The sequence below is a fragment of the Mixophyes fleayi genome, chromosome 1 (assembly GCF_038048845.1).
Source record: "Mixophyes fleayi isolate aMixFle1 chromosome 1, aMixFle1.hap1, whole genome shotgun sequence".
Classification (NCBI taxonomy): domain Eukaryota; kingdom Metazoa; phylum Chordata; class Amphibia; order Anura; family Limnodynastidae; genus Mixophyes; species Mixophyes fleayi.
Window position 1 is genome coordinate 356,393,685 of NC_134402.1, and position 19,476 is coordinate 356,413,160.

The window sequence follows — 19,476 nt, forward strand, 5'->3', positions numbered from 1 at the left end:
TTTAATTTCTATTTTTATTTTTACTTTATTGTCACTCCTCTTTCTTATTTTCTAAAATTTTATTTTACCACTTTTATTGTAGTTATTTTTAATATTATCAATATTTCTGTTATTATTTTTATTCAATATTTTTAACTGTTTATCGAATAATTTTATGAGTACTTCCTTCTCCTCCATTCTTGTCTGTAGGGTTTCCTTATTGAAAAAAATTCTGTTCCTATTCTAAATATTAAGTATTTGGATCGTTAAATACTTCATACCTATTGACCGACTCACCACACAAACTCTTATTAACATTGACATTTACCCAATAACATGGTCAGAGCATGCCACGGTCTCTCTCGAGATTGCCCCACCTTGCCCTCATTCCTCCCCTCCGAAATGCCATCTAGACCATACCCTCCTATTGAAACCTAACCAGGTGCCCGCAATTTTCGACTCCATTAAAGATTTTGTCTCTATCAACTCCTCCCCAGATATCTCCCCTGCCCTCTTTTGGGAAGCCAATAAGGCCACTATTCGCGGAACGCTCAAAGGTTTATCAGCTGTCAGATGCAAGGCCAAACTGACGCATCGCTGAATTGGAGACTCAACTTTCTTCACTTACAGCCTTATACCAATGTTTCCCAAAACGCAAAACCCGGCTCAAACTAATTTCCCCGCCCGGTCAAATACAACAACTGCTCTCTAAAAAGGCCACCAAAACTCTTCAATGGATACACCAAAAATATTCTGAAAAGGGAGATCATGCGGATAGAATACTAGCCCAAAAATTAAGGGATAAATGCACACACATCACATATCTTCTACTAAGACCCCTTCAGGCGACATCACATACAACCCTAAAGTCATTGCTGATACTTTCAATGATTTCTATTTGGAACTTTACCCCCAACATTACCAACTCTGATGCCATCCACTCTAAGATCTATAATTTTCTCTCTTCCCTCCATCTACTCAAACTTACCCTGGCTCAATCTGATTCTCTAAATGCACCCATCACCCTGGAAGAAATTGGCTAAACCATCAAACATCTGAGAAATGCCTCGGCCCCTGGCACAGACAGTTTTACAGCTATTTACTATAAAAACGTTGTGGAATCTCTTACACCCATGCTTCTAGAGCTCTTTAACTCTATACTTCTAGGCTCCAAATTTGATTCTGCCACTACTCGGGCAGATATTGTGGTGATTCCTAAGCACGGTCGAGAGACAGATTTTTTCAGTAACTATAGGCCCATATCACTTCTCGTCCAGGTACTCCGGTTTCCTCCCACACTCCAAAGACATGCTGGTAGGTTAATTGGCTACTATCAAATTGAGCCTAGTGTATGACTGTATGTGTTGGGGAATTTAAACTATAAGCTCCAATGGAGCAAGGACTGATGTGAGTGAGTTCTCTATACAGCGCTGTGGAATTAGTGGCGCTATATAAATAGTTGATGATGATGATTCATATATTTGCCACATTTTCTCAGTGTGCTTCAAACCACTTCTTTAGAGGGATGTTCTATAAAGGAGCAGGAATGGAACTTTTAACTTAACTTAGGGTATGTCCTCCTTTGTATTCCAGATACTATAACGTATTGTCATTGTTGTTTTTTTTTTACCACTGCCACCTCCTTATGCTAATGAGTAATACATGCATGGTTTGGTAAACTCCACAATAAAATTTCACTTTAATGCATATAATATAGTCATATTTACATATTTTTTCAAGCTGAATCAGCACTCTATATTAATGAAGTAAGAAATGACCCTGTCTGAGGAGAACAAGAGAACTAAATGTGGAACGAGACTGCTACCTGCTCTCAGCATCTCATCACAAATGTCTACTTTAAAAGTATGTTAAAAAAAAGTATGTTTTACATCCTTAATAATAAATATTTATTCAGATTCCTCCACTTTTACAGAACATCCCCATCCGTTTACATAAGATTACATAAGTGGAATATGCCAGTTTACATTCAGAAGTAAGATACAAAAGAAAAGCCTCTATCAGGTATTACTTTAATGTAAAACACTCCATTTCCAATTCAATATTTATTTATAGAACAGGTTTCAGTTCAGCTTTTTTTTTTTACATACTTTCAATATTAGATATCACAATACCATACAGATAACCTGACTATATGAAGTACAGCTTATAGTTGCAAATCAAAAGCACAAACCACACATTTTATATTTAAGTGATAATCAGTTGCAGCAGAGCTCTTATCTTTACATATTGCTCTAAATATACACACAATCTACCTCTTGCTTTATGCAGTTAAATACACTTTATAAACATCTGTTTCCTTCACTTTGTTTTACATAATTTATGGGAAGATGGGCTTGCAAAGTAATATAAAATGGGGTTGAGCATGCTGTAAAAGTAGGTGAAGCAAATGGTGATATAAAATGTGAAGTTTGAATGCGCAAAATACACACAGTCCCTGTACTGCATTGACTTCAATATCCAAATGGAGACTCTGACAGAAGCACTTGGCAGATAACAAATCATGAAAACAAAAGCTATTACCATGAGGAACCTCATTGCTCTCCCTACCTTTCCATTTGTATCAATGGCATTGTTCTTTAAATGTAAAGCAATGTGGATTGTACAGTATGAGATAATCAGCAGTGACAGAGATGACAGTGTAATGTAAAATGCATCGTGCCATGCAGTCTGGGAATACGGGCATATGGTAAAACTTTCACACTGGGTTGCGTTGTTCAGGATGAAAGTATGTGGATCTGTTACAATGTATGAATGCATTGTAAGGATAAATATCCACAGCACAATGCAGATGCAGGTGGCCTGCTTCACGGTAATATTATTCACTCTGTGGAAAGGAAGCAGGATTTTGCAATAACGATTAAGTGCAATGAGAGACAAGAAGATCATTGCAGAAGCTCTTGCAACAGCCAAGATGTAGAGTAATAATCTGCAGGGGATATCGCCATACAGCCAGTTTTGATGTCGAATATAATAATCTGCACGGAACGCCACGCAGAAAAGAACCACAAAGTCAGCCAGGGTTAAACTGAGCAGATACACAGAGTTTGGCTTCCACGACTTTATCTCTTGGCAGATCATCCACAGTCCAAGACAATTACCAACCATGCCAAGGATGAACTCCAAGAGTAGAATGGGAGGTAGAATAAGATCCAGGCTTGGTTCTTCAAATGCACAACAGCTGCTATTCATAGTGTAGGCTGTTTATTTCTTGCTGCATAGAACTCTACCAAATATATCCAGTAACTGAACTGAGACCATCTTATATACAACATGAGAATTATGGGGTAAAGTGGTATTATCATTTAAAAAAAAAAAAAGCCTTAAAGTTCTATAAATTGGGATTATCCTGCGAGTTCTGTGATGTGTAAAACAAAAAATGTAAATCGTAATCTTGATAATCTAGTTCCTTTTCTTCTTGCGTGCAGTGGTTAAAAACATGTTCACGTTAATGTAAAATACTGCAGGGCTTATTTTGCATTTTTACACACACCATTTCCATACATTATATGATAACCAATGACGGTTGGTTCAGCTAAAATTATATATATTCTGCACCATTATCACAAATGCATGGATTCCAGGTTTATAAATACATGTGATGCACTTGATAATGGGTTTATGTGTGTATTTGAAGAGCTATGTTCATTATTTTAATTTGGAACAGCAGGTGCCTAAATCCTATATTTACAATGGTGTAAGTTAAAAAAAACTTTATTTTACATTGTGTTGCTTGTCAGATGTTCATTAGTTATAATGTGGGAATTTTTACCCATTGTATTGACATTTATCTTTCTATACTCATGTCTAGGCACAAGTGCAAGGGCTCTCAGGCTGGTATGTTAGCAGTGGAAACAGAAAACAGAAAAAAGTACAGGAAATAAGAGTCTATATGAATTATGTACATTAACTCATGTAACCAGAATAATATCACTGATCATTGTATATAAACAAAGATGACAAATACTTTTAAACAGTTCTAATGTAGTCATAATATATGTAGTAAAATAGGTATAAATCAATAGGATTAAGATAAAAACCATGATAACATGAAATAGAGATAAAAAAAAAGTGATAGGGTTTTGGAAGAGGGGGGGGGGGGAATAACACGGGGGAGCTAAGATGTCTATGTATAAAATTAATGTTATATGGTCTCAACTTTTTTAACCATAGACAGCCCAGCACTAAATGAACATCACTGATTGAAAGAAAACTAGGTTGCAACATCATAGGGAGAGTTCCCAGCAATAACATTAGTGACCAACCCACCTTCCACAGCAGTGGTCCCCATTGTGATGAGTGTTGTGCTGATCTGGTATGTTCTGCCATTTCTCTTGTTGACACAGTTCTCCACCTCTAAATGGTAGCCTCATTACAGTCACCACTGCGATCACCTATAGATGCAGCCTCAGCCACAAATAAGTCTCCAAGTTGTCGTGTTTTTATTGCTTTTCTGTCTACAGAATCCATTCCAGATGTTGCTGAATGTCAGAGTTGTGGTGTTTCTGTGTGTTGGAGGTTGCTAAGCAACCATACTCACCCTGATTCCTGAGCTGCTAACAGGGATTTCACATTGCAGCTGATTTATTAGCTCTTGCAAGACTCATAATTACTCACTACTTAGCAGCTGATCAGCCAACACTTTCTGCCCATTTGATTTCTGCCCAGCAGCTGACTGGCCAGGACTTACATAAATACACTCATTGCCATATTTGGATTGCTGGTGTTAGGTTTACCTTGACTAGTTCCTGTATCTATACCTATCCTCTCCCCTAGCCCCCTTCTCGGGCCCAACTCTCACTGCCCCACCTCCCACCCTCTCCCTCGCTCCATCAACCCTGACAATCTCATCCGCATCTCCTCTGTTCCCTTCCTCCCTTTCTCATGTGCCCTCTGGAACTCCAGGTCTATCCGTAACAAACTATCCTCCATCCATGACCTCTTCATCTCCAACTCTCTAACTCTTCTTGCCATCACTGAAACCTGGCTTACTTCTTCTGACACTGCCTCACCTGCTGCTCTCTCCTACGGGGGCCTTTCCTTCACCCACTCCACCAGACCCGATGAGCGTCCAGGAGGTGGAGTGGGCCTCCTCCTGTCTCCTAACTGCACTTTTCGGGTCATTCCCACTTTATCTTCCCTCTCCTTCTCCTCCTTTGAAGTTCACTCCATCCGTGTCTTCTCCCCTATCCACCTCCGTGTCTCCGTCATCTACTATCCCCCAGGCCCCACCTCCCTTTTCCTCGACAACTTCGCTGCCTGGCTCCCCCACCACCTTTCCTCTGACCTCCCCTCCATTATACTTGGCGACTTTAATATCCCCATTGACAACTGTTCTGACCCCGCCACCACCAAACTTCTCGCTCTTTCCCCTCTCTAGGCCTTACTCAGTGGACCTCCTCCCCCACCCACTGTCTTGGTCACTCCCTCGACCTTGTCTTCTCTCATCTCTGTGATCTCTTTGACTTCTCCAACTCTCCCTTCCCACTCTCTGACCACCATCTCCTCTCCTTCATGCTCTCCTCCTCCCCGGCCTCCTCTTTCCGCCGACGCCGCCTTATTCCCCAACCCTGACACTCCAAACTTACCGGCTTCCTCCAAAAGTGCTCTCGCACTGCCGAACGCCTCTGGAGAAAATCTTGTTCCCTGGCTGACTTCCTTCACTTTAAATTCATCCTCTCCTCTTTCATCTCTGATCTTTCCCTCGCTAAACAATACTTCTTCAAGTCCCTCATTTTATCTCAGTACTCCCATCCCCGCCGCCTCTTTGCCACCTTTAACTCCCTATTCTCTCCCCCCCATGTCCCTCCTTCTCTCTCCGCTTCTGACTTCGCCACCTTTTTCTCTTCCAAAATTGAGGCCATCAGACTTAACATCTCCTCCTCCCCTTCCCCCGCCACCCTCATTGCTTCACCTCCCCCCAACAACCAACTCTGGTGCTCCTTCTGCCCCATAACAGGTGAAGAAGTCCGCTCCTTTATTCTTTCCTCCCCACCCTCTACCTGTCCTCTCGACCCTATCCCCTCTCACCTCCTTCGCTCTCACTCTCCCACTGCCAGTTCTTACCTCGCACACCTCCTCAATTTATCAATCTCCTCTGGTGTAGTCCCCTCCTCTTTTAAACACGATCTAATCTCTCCTATCCTCAAAAAACACAATCTCGACCCAACCTCTCTTGCTAATTATCGCCCTCTCTCACTACTCCCCTACGCCTCCAAATTACTTGAGCGGATTGTCTGCAGCCGTCTCACCAGACACCTCTCGGACTATTCCCTCCTTGACCCTCTCCAATCCAGCTACCATCCCCTCCACTCCACTGAAACTGTCCTGGCCAAGGTTACTAATGATCTCCTATCGGCCAAGTCCAAGGGTCACTTCTCCCCCTCTTATCCTCCTTGACCTCTCCGCGGCCTTTGACACTGTGGACCAGCTCCTCCTGCTGCAAATCCTTCTCTCTCTTGGCCTCTCTGGATCTGTCCATGCCTGGTTCACCTCATACCTTGCTAACCGCTCCTTCTCTGTATCCACGTCTGGTTCTTCCTCCTCCCCCTCCCCTCTCCCTGTAGGTGTCCCGCAGGGCTCTGTTCTCGGCCCTTTACTCTTCTCGCTCTATACTTCTTCACTTGGTGCTCTCATCTCCTCCTTTGGTCTTCATTATCACCTTTATGCTGATGACATTCAACTCTACATCTCTTCTCCTGATCTTTCTTCCACCCTCCTCTCTCGGGTATCTGACTGCCTCTCCGCTATCTCCTCTTGGATGTCCATGCGTTTTCTCAAAATCAATATCTCCAAAACGGAACTCATTGTCTTTCCTCCACCCAGACTCCCATCCCACCATGACCTCTCTATTGTCGTCAACAACACCACCATCTCCTGTCACCCAACTCCGCTTCCTGGGTGTCACCCTCGACTCCTCTCTCCTTTGCCCCCCACATCCATTCCCTTGCCCAGTCCTGTCGCTTCCAACTACGCAACATCGCCCGCATCCGTCCCTTCCTCTCTCAGGATGCCACCAAAACTATCATCCACGCACTCATCATCTCCTGTCTGGATTATTGCAACCTCCTCCTCACTAGCCTCCCCCACTCCCATCTCTCCGCCCTCTGCTCTATACTCAACGCGGCCGCAAGACTCATCTTCCTCTCACGCCGCTCCTCCTCAGCCTCCCCTCTCTGCCTCGCCCTACACTGGCTTCCCTTCTCCTACAGAATCCTTTTCAAACTTCTCACCATGTACAAGGCTCTCTCCCACTCTACTGCCCCCTCCTCTCCATTCACACTCCGGCCTGCTCCCTGCGCTCAGCCAATGATCGCCGCCTCTCCTCTTCTCTTATCACCTCTTCCCACTCCAGAATCCAAGACTTTTCCCATGCAGCACCCCTTCACTGAAATGACCTCCCTCGTTTCATCCGTCTCTCTCCTACTTTGTGCTCCTTCAAACGCGCACTGAAAACTCACCTCTTCTGCAAAGCCTAGCAACCATCTACTTAACCACCTCACCTCCTCCACTCGCTCTCCCTTCTCTCTTCTGGCTCCCCTTGTGCCTGTTCTGTCTACCCTCCTTTAGGATGTAAGCTCACATCAGCAGGGCCCTCTTCCCTCCTGTCTCCTCACCTGTTCTTCTGCTCCGTGCTTATTGCATCAGCCTGCCTGGAGTTTCTGAAGTATTGGTATTTTTGTTTATTGTTCTGTACTGTTTCACCCTGTATAGTCTACTGTTTGTACTGTGTACGGCGCTGCGGAAATCTTGTGGCGCCTAACAAATAAATGATAATAAATGATAATAATAACATCCTTGTCATATGTAGATTTGGTATATCTTCTGCTGCTGGATTCAGTGTGTTTGATCTTGTTTATGTTTACTGGGCATTGCTGTTGGATCTCAGCCTGACCTTGAACTCTCTGGCTTTTTATTGACCTCATGAATCTCTCCTGCACTGTGACCCAGCTTACCAGTTGATTAGCCCCTTTTGTGTCCTTCTGTCTTGCTGTGTCCATGTGTTACTCCATGTCTTACTCACAGCTGTTAACAACTGTATACTACTAGGATCAAGTCCAGGGGGCACCCAAGTACCAGTGAACAGTGTGGTTTCATGAAAGCTGGCTGCTAATGGTGAACACCTTTCGCGCATAAAAAATTTTGTGCAAAGGTTCTGTATAGGGGTTATTAGTCGATGATTGTGGGGTTCATAACAAGAATACTGTCTTAAAAATGTCATGGCCAAGATTGGCTTGGATGCTGAGGATGATGGCCATCTGCTAATTCAGCTTTAGCCCTGAACTTAGATACTGATTTATTATACCACCTGCAAACTTACCTTCAAAAGACCACAAAAGATGAATAATATTTACCATATCTCCTCAAACTATGAAAAAGACAGCATCAGAAATGGGGAATTTTTTCTGCTCCCTTGTGTCTCCTCATGACTTTCTTAGAGACATCTGACAATGAACTGCAGTCTGTCCTCTGTGCTAGACGGGGTCTCAGTGCAATCCAGCAACAATTTAAGCAAGAGCTTAAAAGAGGAGATAGAGCAACGAAAGGATGCTGTGAAGCAACTGGGGAGCTATACTATTTATAAATTGACAGTTCACAGTTCAGGCTGAATTGCCAAACTCAAGTTTTGCAGATTCAAGAAGCATATAAGGATTTGAAAAACCGGCACAGACAGTGTCGGACTGGGGCATGAAGGGCCCACCAGGGGACAGCAATGCTAGGGGCCCACCAGAGGGGGTGTGGCCAACCATCAAAGAGGCGAGACCAGACACTAGAGGGGGAGTGGTCAGCCCACAAAGGACAGCTAGCACAATAGTGTAGTATATAAAGAATGCAGTGTGTATAAAGAGTACAGTCTTGATCTGCACCTTAGATTGGGCAGAACAGTCACCAAAAATCGGGATTATCCCACTAGACCAGGCTTGACTAACCTGTGGCACTCCAGGTGTTGTGAAACTACAAGATTCAGCATGCTTTACCAATATATAGCAGCCTATTGCTGGAAGGGTATGCTGGGACTTGTAGTTTCACAAAACCTGGAGTACCAGTGGTTAGCCAAGCCTGCACTAGACTCAGAACATTTGACAGACTGTCCTACCTGTTCTTGTCACCACCTGTGGCTGCTGGTTTCTTTAGCTGCGGCTTGTCTGGATCCTGGAATGTTGAGGGGTCCTATTTGGAAAAAATAATGGGTACATTTAGAAAATTCCAACCAGCCCCGGCGTTAAATCAATAGGACCCACATTAATACTTAGGACTTCCTCCAGCCCCAACATAAAAGTAATAGTATTCCCATTTAATAAACCTATTTCCCTCCCAACAGACAGCCCCTGCAATAAATTGATCACATTTACATATAATAAATATACCTATTTCCTGCAACCGTCACTGCCATTAAATAATTCATATTCACATTTAATAAATATACCTCATGCTCCTCAAACTCAGCCCCACATTCAATTAATAGCGACCAAACCACCACATCTTAAATTAATAGTCCCCACTATAAAACTAAATTGCCCCATCTTCACCCTACAAAGAAAATAGCACCCATTATTTAGCCACCACCTACCACACACACATTACATTGCCACAAGCCCGTTGTGCCATCACACACACATTACTGCGCCCCTTCATCACCATGATGTGCCTCCTTATAATCACACTGCGCCCTCCATGCTGCTTTTGCTCCACCCTTCTCCTGGCTCCCCTTCACACACTGCCATACTGTCTGTGCTCCCCCTTCACTCTGCCATGCTCCCCCTTCACTCTGCCATGCTCCCCCTTCTCTGTTCCATGCTCCCCCTTCTCTGTTCCATGCTCCCCCTTCTCTGTTCCATGCTCCCCCTTCTCTGTTCCATACTTCTATTTCTGTTCCATACTTCTATTTCTGTTCCATGCTCCTATTTCTGTTCCATGCTCCCCCTTCTCTGTTCCATGTTCCCCCTTCTCTTTTCCATACTTCTATTTCTGTTCCATGCTCCTATTTCTGTTCCATGCTCTCCCTTCTCTGTTCCATACTTCTATTTCTGTTCCATGCTCCTATTTCTGTTCCATGCTCCCCCTTCTCTGTTCCATGCTCCCCCTTCTCTGTTCCATGTTCCCCCTTCTCTGTTCCATGCTCCTATTTCTGTTCCATGCTCCCCCTTCTCTATTCCATGCTCCCCCTTCTCTGTTCCATGCTCTCCCTTCTCTGTTCCATACTTCTATTTCTGTTCCATGCTCCTATTTCTGTTCCATGCTCCCCCTTCTCTGTTCCATGCTCCCCCTTCTCTGTTCCATGTTCCCCCTTCTCTGTTCCATACTCCTATTTCTGTTCCATACTCCTATTTCTGTTCCATGCTCCCCTATCACTTACCTTTTCTATCTGCTTCTTCCTTTTCTTCTCCTCTGTCTTGCCGGCGCTCCTCACTGAACGATCAAAAGCATTGGTGGTCAGTGGTTAGCAACACACAGCCAATCGCCAGGCTGCCTGTTGCTGTGCAGCAGACAGGAAGCAGGACGTCTTCACTTCCTATCTGCTGATCTGAGGAGAGGAGAGACGCTGGCACAACTACAGGTAAGTGAAGGGGGGAACTGCCCTGCATATCTATAGGGAGGGGGGGGGAACTGCCCTGCATATCTATAGGGAGGGGGGGGAACTGCCCTGCATATCTATAGGGAGGGGGGGGAAACTGCCCTGCATATCTATAGGGAGGGGGGGGAAACTGCCCTGCATATCTATAGGGAGGGCGGGGGGAACTGCCCTGCATATCTATAGGGAGGGGGGGGGGACTGCCCTGCATATCTATAGGGAGGGGGCGGAACTGCCCTGCATATCTATAGGGATGGGGGGAACTGCCCTGCATATCTATAGGGAGGGGGGGGAACTGCCCTGCATATCTATAGGAAGGGGGGGGGGAACTACCCTGCATATCTATAGGGAGGGGGGGAACTACCCTGCATATCTATAGGGAGGGGGGGAACTACACTGCATATCTATAGAGAGGGGGGGAACTACCCTGCATATCTATAGGGAGGGGGGGGGGACTACCCTGCATATCTATAGGGAGGGAGAGGGGGGACTGTCATGCATATGTATAGGGAGAGGGGGACTGTCATACAAATCTATAGGGTGGGAGGGGGGGCTGCCATGAAAATCTATAGGGAGGGAGAGAGGTTGATATGTATGAAGGAGGGCAGAGGAGGGGGGCTGATATATGTGACTGGGGGAGTTTTGATGTGACGGGGGGGTGGGATAGCTAGCTAGCAGAGCAGATTCATATTCAGGAGTGTTCCTATACACCTATATATTCGGAGGAGGGGGGGGGGGGCGCTGCGGCCGTATTAGCCTAGGGCGGCCAGAACCCTTAATCAGGCCCTGCCCACAACAGACCCTAAAACTTGAAGTTGATTATGGACATGACTTACAGGAAACCGTGCCCTAAATCAAAATGCGCAGAGCAATTCGGGAAAGTTGTAGTCAAGCTAAATTACTTCACAATTAAAGAAATGAAGCTAACTGTCGTCTAGAATTTGAAGGCGTGACATCCACAACTGTTCACTGATTTTGCATCATCTGCTCTCTTAAACAGCTGCCAACAAAATAGTTCTCTGCATACAATATACTTACAGAATTTTGTACTTCTCTTAAGTTGTGTCTGAAACTCAGTTTATATTTAGACAATGGGTTCTATTTGGACCAGGGCACTATCCCTCTCCCTGTTCTCCCTGTGTTTGCATGCTTTTCATCTGGGTGTTTGCACAGTCCAAAAAAATCAAATCAAATTGGTAGGTTCATGTGGAGTGTATGTTTGTGTGGTATAGTATTTATGCTGAAAGCTCAATTTAAGCAGGGACTGAATGATTGAACATTCTCTGTAAAGCATTACATAATATGTTGGCGCTATATAAAAATTGGCTAAAAATTTAAGAAGGGGCCAGCATACTCCACAGTTTTGCAGTTTATTTATGTGTTATTTCTTTTCTTTCATTACATCATCTTTTCCAAATAATGTCAACTTTTAGTATCTGTTGTGAATTAAATACGAGATAAACGAGGAGGATTAATAATGGAGAAATTGCCTTCCTAACTGGTATGACAGAACACAAAGGTGTCATTAGAGGTTCGTCAGAATATTTAAATGAATTAAAATCGGTGTTGTATATGCAGACAAAAACTCATTGGAATAAAACTATGTTTGACAACTAACACAGTTACATAGTTGATGAGGTTTAAAACGGACACCAGTCCATCAAGTTCAACCTATTTTGAATCTCCTGCGATCCCTCTCTTATATTTGAAATTGATCCAGATGAAGCAACCGCCAATCTGTTTCAATTGGGTAAAATCCCTCCTGACCCAATTTTGCAGTCCTATTTCTCCCTGGATCCACTAATATCTTTCACTTTAATTAAGGCTCGTAACCCTGGATTCCCTTTTCCAATAAAAAGAATTCTAACACTTTCTTAATCATATTAATTGAATCTGCCATCAGAACCTTCACTGGCAGTGAATCCCATATCTTGACTGCCTTTACTGTAAAGAACCCCTTCATTTGCTGGTTGTGAAACTTCCTCTCCTCTAACCTTAGGAGGTGACCGCATGTCCCGTGTACAGTTCTTGGGGTAAAAAGTTCCCCTGAAAGTTCTCTGTATTGACCCTTAATGTATTTGTACATAGTAATCCTATCCCTCTTAGACGCCTCTTTTCTAAAACATGCCTAAACTAGCTAACCTTTTCTCATAACTTAAAACTCCATACCCTTTATCAATTTTGTCGCCCTTCTCTGAACCCTTTCTAGTTCAAAAATGTATTTTTATAGAGTGGTGAATAAAACTGTACACCGATTTCAACATGAGGTCGTACCAAGCATTTACGTATATAGTAGCAACATTACACTGTCTTCTCTTGCATCTTGTTAGGAACTCCCAAGTCAGTACAGTGAAACTCGGGAACTACTCTGAAGGCCAGGTGTTCGCTGGAGCCCCTAGTGGTGGGGACAGACTGGGCTGCGGGCCGACCGAGGGTCGAGTAACGTATACTGACTTAAAGGAGTTCCCAGAAGAGGAGTGATTGGTGGACTGTAGTATAAGAGGAATCCTAGGTCAAAAGGTCACAGGCACAGATGCAAAATCCGAGGGCAAGCGAAGGGTCAAACTCACAGGCAGAGAAGCAAAATCCGATTTCCAGGCAAAAGGTCAAGGTCAGAAGAGAAGGGTCACAGGTCCAATAACAAGCAGGGGTCAAAACACGGGTAGTCAAATCCAAGGTAGCAGGAACCAAAATGGATAGCACAAGCAGGCAGCAGGACTGATGACAGAACGCTATAACCGGCAGTGAGGCTGCAGACCTCACTGCCCTAAATACCACAAGCCACCAATCAGAGCCTAGCTCTGAGTCTCACACAGCGCCCATATAAATTACATTAATCAGCCCACAGGCTGTGTTAAATTGCGTGCATGCGCCCGGCCACTAGTACCGCCGGGTCGTCAAGGTGACGGCCGGGACGCTAGCAGACCCAGGAAGTGAGCCGCGGCGGCTCGTAACAGTACACCCCCTTGAGGAGGGGTTAAGGAACCCCGACACTCAGGTTTAGTGGGAAATTTCCTGAAAAATTCCTTAATGAGTCTCCCAGCATGGAGACGCCTCCGCGGTATCCAGCATCGCTCCTCAGGGCCATAACCCTTCCAGTGTACCAGAAACTGAACTTGGCCTTGGACCCTCCTTGAGTCAAGGATTCTTTCAATGACATATTCCTGGTCTCCATTCACATCCAACGGCCGAGGCCTGCTAGAGGAAGGCTGACTGAATCTGCTGGGAGCAGCGACTTTCTTCAGACGCGAACAATGGAAAGTAGATGGTATTTTTAAAGACGGTGGGAGTTTCAACCTGAAAGCCACTGGATTTATCTTTTTCTCAATTGAGAATGGTCCAATGTATCGAGGCCCCAGTTTCTTGCAAGGTTGCCTCAACTTGATGTTCCGTGTGGACAACCAAACCCGATCTCCCACCTTCAGAGAACATGGCACACGATGGCGATCAGCGAAAGCCTTGGATTTTTGCGAGGCTTGACCCAGTGCAGAGTGCACCTTTTTCACAGATAGATCTCAACCTGGCCGTAAAAGCAGGTGTTTCAGAATCCCCACTGGGAACAGCAGTAGAGAAAGAGTTAGACTTCGGGTGAAATCCAAGGTTGCAGAAGAACGGAGATGTGTGTAAGCGAATTCCGCCCAGGGCAAGAGAGAGGACCAGTTATCATGAAATTTTGAAACATAGATGCGTAAAAACTGTTCCAAGGACTGGTTGGTTCTTTCTGTCTGTCCATTCGACTGCGGGTGATACGCTGAGGACAGACTGATAGTGATCCCAATGGACTTACAAAAAGATCTCCAAAATCATGCAATAAACTGAGATCCTTTGTCCGAGACGATGTCTTCAGGAAGACCATGGAGACGAAAGATATGGGTCAGGAACAAGGTAGCCAAAGTCCTGGCATCCGGTAGTTTGGGTAAGGATATAAAATGTGCCATCTTACTGAATCGGTCCACGACTACCCAAATGATGGGACCAAGGTCTGCTTGGAGCAGGCAAGGGTAGCAGTAGACCAGCAGGACGGTTTCTAGCAGATTTGTTTCTAGCACACTCAGGACAGGCACGAACGTAAATCTCCACATCATCCGATAAGGTGGGCCACCAAAGCCAGCGAGAAAGGATTTCGATAGTCCTACGAATTCCCGGATGACCAGCAGAGCGGTTGTTGTGACCCTCTATGAGGACAGGTTTCCTTAGATGAACCGGGACAAATAACTTGTTGAGAGGTGTCTGAACGGGAGCAATTTTCTGGAAGTGTTGGATAGTGGCTCCCAGATCCTGGGTGAGTCCGAGATGAATTGAAGTGGAAGGAATAATAGACTGCGAGTCAGGAGTCTGAGGATGCTGAGCCAAAAAACTTCGGGACAAAGAATCAGCCTTAATATTTTTTGCACCTGGAAGAAATGTGAGGATGAACCTAAATCTGGTGAAGAATAGGGCCCAGCGAGCCTGCCTGGGATTTAGAGTTTTTGCAGTCTGAATATATTGGAGGTTTTTATGGTCTGTGAAGATGGTAATGGTGTGTGCAGCTCCTTCCAACCAATGTCGCCATTCCTCCAATGCCAACTTAATGGCCAATAGTTCACGGTTTCCGACGTCATAATTACATTCCGCTGGCAGAAATTTTCTCGAGAAAAATGCACAAGGATGTAGCTTTTTACTCTGTGAGTCTTTCTGAGAGAGAATGGCACCAGCACCGACATCCGAAGCGTCCACCTCCACAATAAACGGAAGTCCTGGGTCAGGGTGTCTAAGGACTGGGGCGGAAATGAATGCAGCTTTGAGAGCTGAAAAACTCGCCAGTGCTTCTGCGGACCACTCCGCTGGGTTTGCTCCTTTTCGAGTGAGGGCAGTGATAGGAGCCACTAACGAGGAGAATGAGCCAATAAACCTTCGGTAATAATTGGCGAAGCCAAGGAATCTTTGGATCGCCTTCAAGTTAGTAGGTAGGACCCAATCCTGAATTGCCTGCACCTTGGCGGGATCCATAGCGAATCCTGATGAGGAGATGATATAACCCAGGAATGCCACTGTGGACACCTCGAATTCGAATTTCTCCCGTTTTGCGTACAGATGATGTTCACGTAATCTCAATAAAACCTGGCGGACGTGCTGACGATGCTGAGATAGGGATTCAGAATAAATTAAGATGTCATCCAAATAAACAACCACTGTTTTTCCCAAGAACTCACGTAATACATCGTTAATCAGATCCTGAAAGACTGCCGGAGCGTTGCACAACCCGAATGGCATTACGAGATATTCGTAATGTCCCGAGTGGGTATTAAAGGCAGTCTTCCACTCATCCCCCTTCTTGATTCGGATAAGATTGTAGGCCCCTCGGAGGTCAATTTTAGAGAATACAGTAGCTGTTTTTAATTGATCGAACAGAACAGAGATCAAGGGTAACGGATACATGTTCTTAATCGTGATGCTATTTAGTCCACGGAAATCGATGCAAGGCCTCAGGCTGCCATCTTTTTTAGAAACGAAGGAGCAGAGGAACAAGAGATAAGATAAAAGGAGAGCTCCTCCGTATGGAGGACTCCTACAGACAACCGAACCATTGGAGTCCTGGCAAGAATCCTTCCCTCAGGCAAGGGGTTACCATCCAAACCACATGTGGTGATGCTTGATCCTAACCTGATATGTGGAATATCAAGTGTCTGAGCCAAATGTATATCCAGAAAATTACCAGCCGCACCACTGTCAAGAAAATCTTTCAAGTCCATGGATCTTTCACGGAAAGTTAGACGTCCAGGGACTAATAAAGAATTGTCTGAAGAGGTAATCTGCAGACCCAAGCGCACCTCTTCACCTGCACTTAGGCTTTGGAGTTTCCCGGCTTGCTGGGACATGAGCGGACTAAGTGGCCTGGGTGACCACAATACATACACAAGCCTAGTGAGCGTCTTCTGGAGCGTTTCTCCGGAGGCAAGCGATAAGCGCCCAATTGCATAGGTTCAGAGGAATCGGGCAAAGTGTTATCGGAGCTAGTGAAAACGTCCATCGGAACAGCGGACTCCCGTTCAGCCTTTCTCTCTCTGATCCGACGATCAATTTTTATGACAAGTTGCATCAAGTTCTCCAGCGTGTCGGATATCGGATACTGAACTAAGGAATCCTTAATCTGCTCGGTAAGTCCTAAGCGAAATTGACTTCGCAACGCTGGGTCATTCCAGGCGCTATCAGTGGACCATCGCCGAAATTCCGCACAATACTCTTCCGCTGAGCGACGTCCTTGCCTTAGCATACGGAGATAAGCCTCAGCTGAGGCTACCCTGTCCGGGTCATCGTACAATAACCCCAGAGCTTGAAAAAAGACATTGTTGAAGTCGTATAATTGGATGAACGAAAGTTTATTGGCTTAATATTGGTTTGCCGTGCGTATTGCGAAGCGTACGCCACGTGTTACGTGGCGTGATGCGATCGCACGGTAAAATACGCACGCACACACTCGCATTACAACAGTTAGTTATTTATATAATTTCATATTGGTTCTGTTACACTGTAATTCAGGAGCAGATAGTATTCGGTTTATTATTAGTATATATATATATATATATATATATATATATATATATAGTGATTATATGTACATTGTAGTGTTATTAAAGGTTTAGGTAATAGGAAAGGTGTAATGCCTGATATCATATTGAAGCCCTAATCATCAGCAGCTGTCCGGTGCAGTCGGCGAAGAGATCGCACATTGCATACTTTAGTTATTGATATTAGAGAGTAAACCTTTGTATGATACTGGCTATGAAAAGGAGCAGACCCCCTGGAGAGAAGACCCCCACCTTTGGATTCCTTAGATTGAATCAACCTATTACCTGTCTGGCCTGGACCCACCCAACGTCTGGACCTATAGAAACAATCTACGTCATCTCTATTGTTCACAATGAAACACTGACTCTATATATATTAGCTGCATCTCACTGGGGCCTCAGTCAACTCTGACACAATATTCTATACAGAATATTGTCCATCGGGTCCCGTGGTTGCGCAGCGTGGGCAAGCGATTGCATTGGTATGTACTTATCTTTTGGTAATGGCTGTGCTGTACTGTACTGTATCATAATATAATAATGTATTGAATTGTTGACTATTTACATCTGCTAAAATAAACCACCATGTGCTTTGGACACACATACAATTGATTGGGCAATGCTTATTTTAAAACGATAGAATTACTTTAATACCAGAATGGGAAGACTGTGGCGTGAGTTGGTCAGCTTAACATATATTGCAATATGTGGAACTAACATTCCCTGTTTTTAATATAGAAAAGTAGAAAAGTATTTAGTACTGCATTAATTATGTGTTTGGAAAGTGCAGAGTATCCCAGCCTCCCACTCCTGGGCTGATATAGAAGTTGCCTACTTCTCTCTACCAGACCTTTCTAGTATCTGGGGCCAACCTAAACAATCTAGGCTTGCACTGATCAAGCGCTTCCCTACCTTACTATTCGCCGCTTGGACTTGGGAGACCTGCAAGAGCCATTTCTCCGCCCCTTCCCCCCAACTCCTCTGTACATTATGCCCTTATGGCACAACCCCGCCTTCCACCCCGGCATGCTTCGTTTTATTCTCTCTAACATTGACCGGAGAAAGCCTATGACTTATGACACCCTACGTGCCCAATACCCCAACCTAAACCAGCCCTTTTATCAATATCTACAAATCAGGCACTTTCTCCTCTCTCTCCTGCGAGGCGACCCATCTCTTCTGATCTCCCTGTTTAAGACCCTCTGTCTCTCCTCACCGCTTTGGAAAGGCATGATTTCTTCAATCTATAACTTACTTCTAGACAAAATGCTGGTCCCTGGAAATAGTCACGAAAGGGAGTGGGAGTGGGAGAGGGACTTGGGTCCCCCTCCAGAGGAGGACTGCTGAGAGATTATCAGATTGAGTGTGGCCTGCAGTTCCATATCCATATTAATTAAGAAGAATGCATACAAGATCTATTACAGATGGTATCTTATACCTGATAGATTAGCTAAAATGTTTCCGACTGCCTCCCCTGCCTGTTGGCGGGAATGCAGTCATAGAGGTACCCTCTTACATATCTGGTGGTCCTGCCCTGTCATCTCTTCCTTCTGGGATAAAGTAGCTAGCCTCCTGTCCTCCCTTCTCCAATGCTCTGTTCAGAAGGACCCTTGGTCCTTCCTCCTGTTATCCTACGATGATGTCCACTCTGCAAAACCGGCCTTGCATGTCCTGGCAGCCACTAAGTGCCTGATAGCCAAATTGTGGAAAAGCACAGCTCCTCCCCACGTCTCTTCACTAAAGTCCTATGTCTGGTTCATTGCTAACATGGAGAATATCACTTTCCACCTATGAGATAAAGAAGATAAGTTTTACCAAGTCTGGGCTCCCTGGCTATATCAGCAATATCCCCAGTACGTCTGACCCTCCTGCTCATAACATTCCTGCATGAGTTATTTCCTTTGCTCTCTGAGGTACCTCCTCTTCTTGGCTCACTATGGCCGATGACCCTCTCCTCCCGACCCCTCAATTACCCTCCGAATTATCTGGATATTGCTTGAGGCAGTACAACTTTTCATGTATTCACTATGCATAGCAATTCTTAACATGTATTGTGACAGTGTTTGATTTTTCCTACCCTGTTATCTTCTACATGACTGCTGTCACCCCTGTAGATTTAATACAATTTTGAGTTATATATTTATATATATATATATATATATATATATATACAACACTGCACACAGTGCAGAGAACATATATGTGTAGCAAAACAGACTTCACAATAAAGGGAGAGAACATACAGCAAGCTTCACTCAAACACACCAGCAGCAGAGGGCGCAATGCAGGGAGAGAACATACAGCAAGTTTCAATCAAAGACACCAAGCAGCAGAGGGCGCTGTAGGAAGCTGACTCAT

At 44.6% G+C, this 19,476-nt stretch overlaps 1 protein-coding gene across 1 annotated transcript; it reads right to left on the reverse strand.

The window, feature by feature from the left end:
- Nucleotides 1-2,298: 2,298 nt before the first annotated feature.
- LOC142157784 (hydroxycarboxylic acid receptor 2-like) lies at nucleotides 2,299-3,189 on the reverse strand. The gene has a single exon (XM_075211353.1). It carries the CDS (start codon nucleotides 3,187-3,189, stop codon nucleotides 2,299-2,301), a length of 891 nt encoding a protein of 296 aa, XP_075067454.1.
- Nucleotides 3,190-19,476: the final 16,287 nt, after the last annotated feature.

Bases quoted from the DNA above. Each gene is read 5' to 3' on its own strand.
- LOC142157784 (XM_075211353.1), bottom strand. From the start codon at position 3,189: ATGAATAGCAGCTGTTGTGCATTTGAAGAACCAAGCCTGGATCTTATT.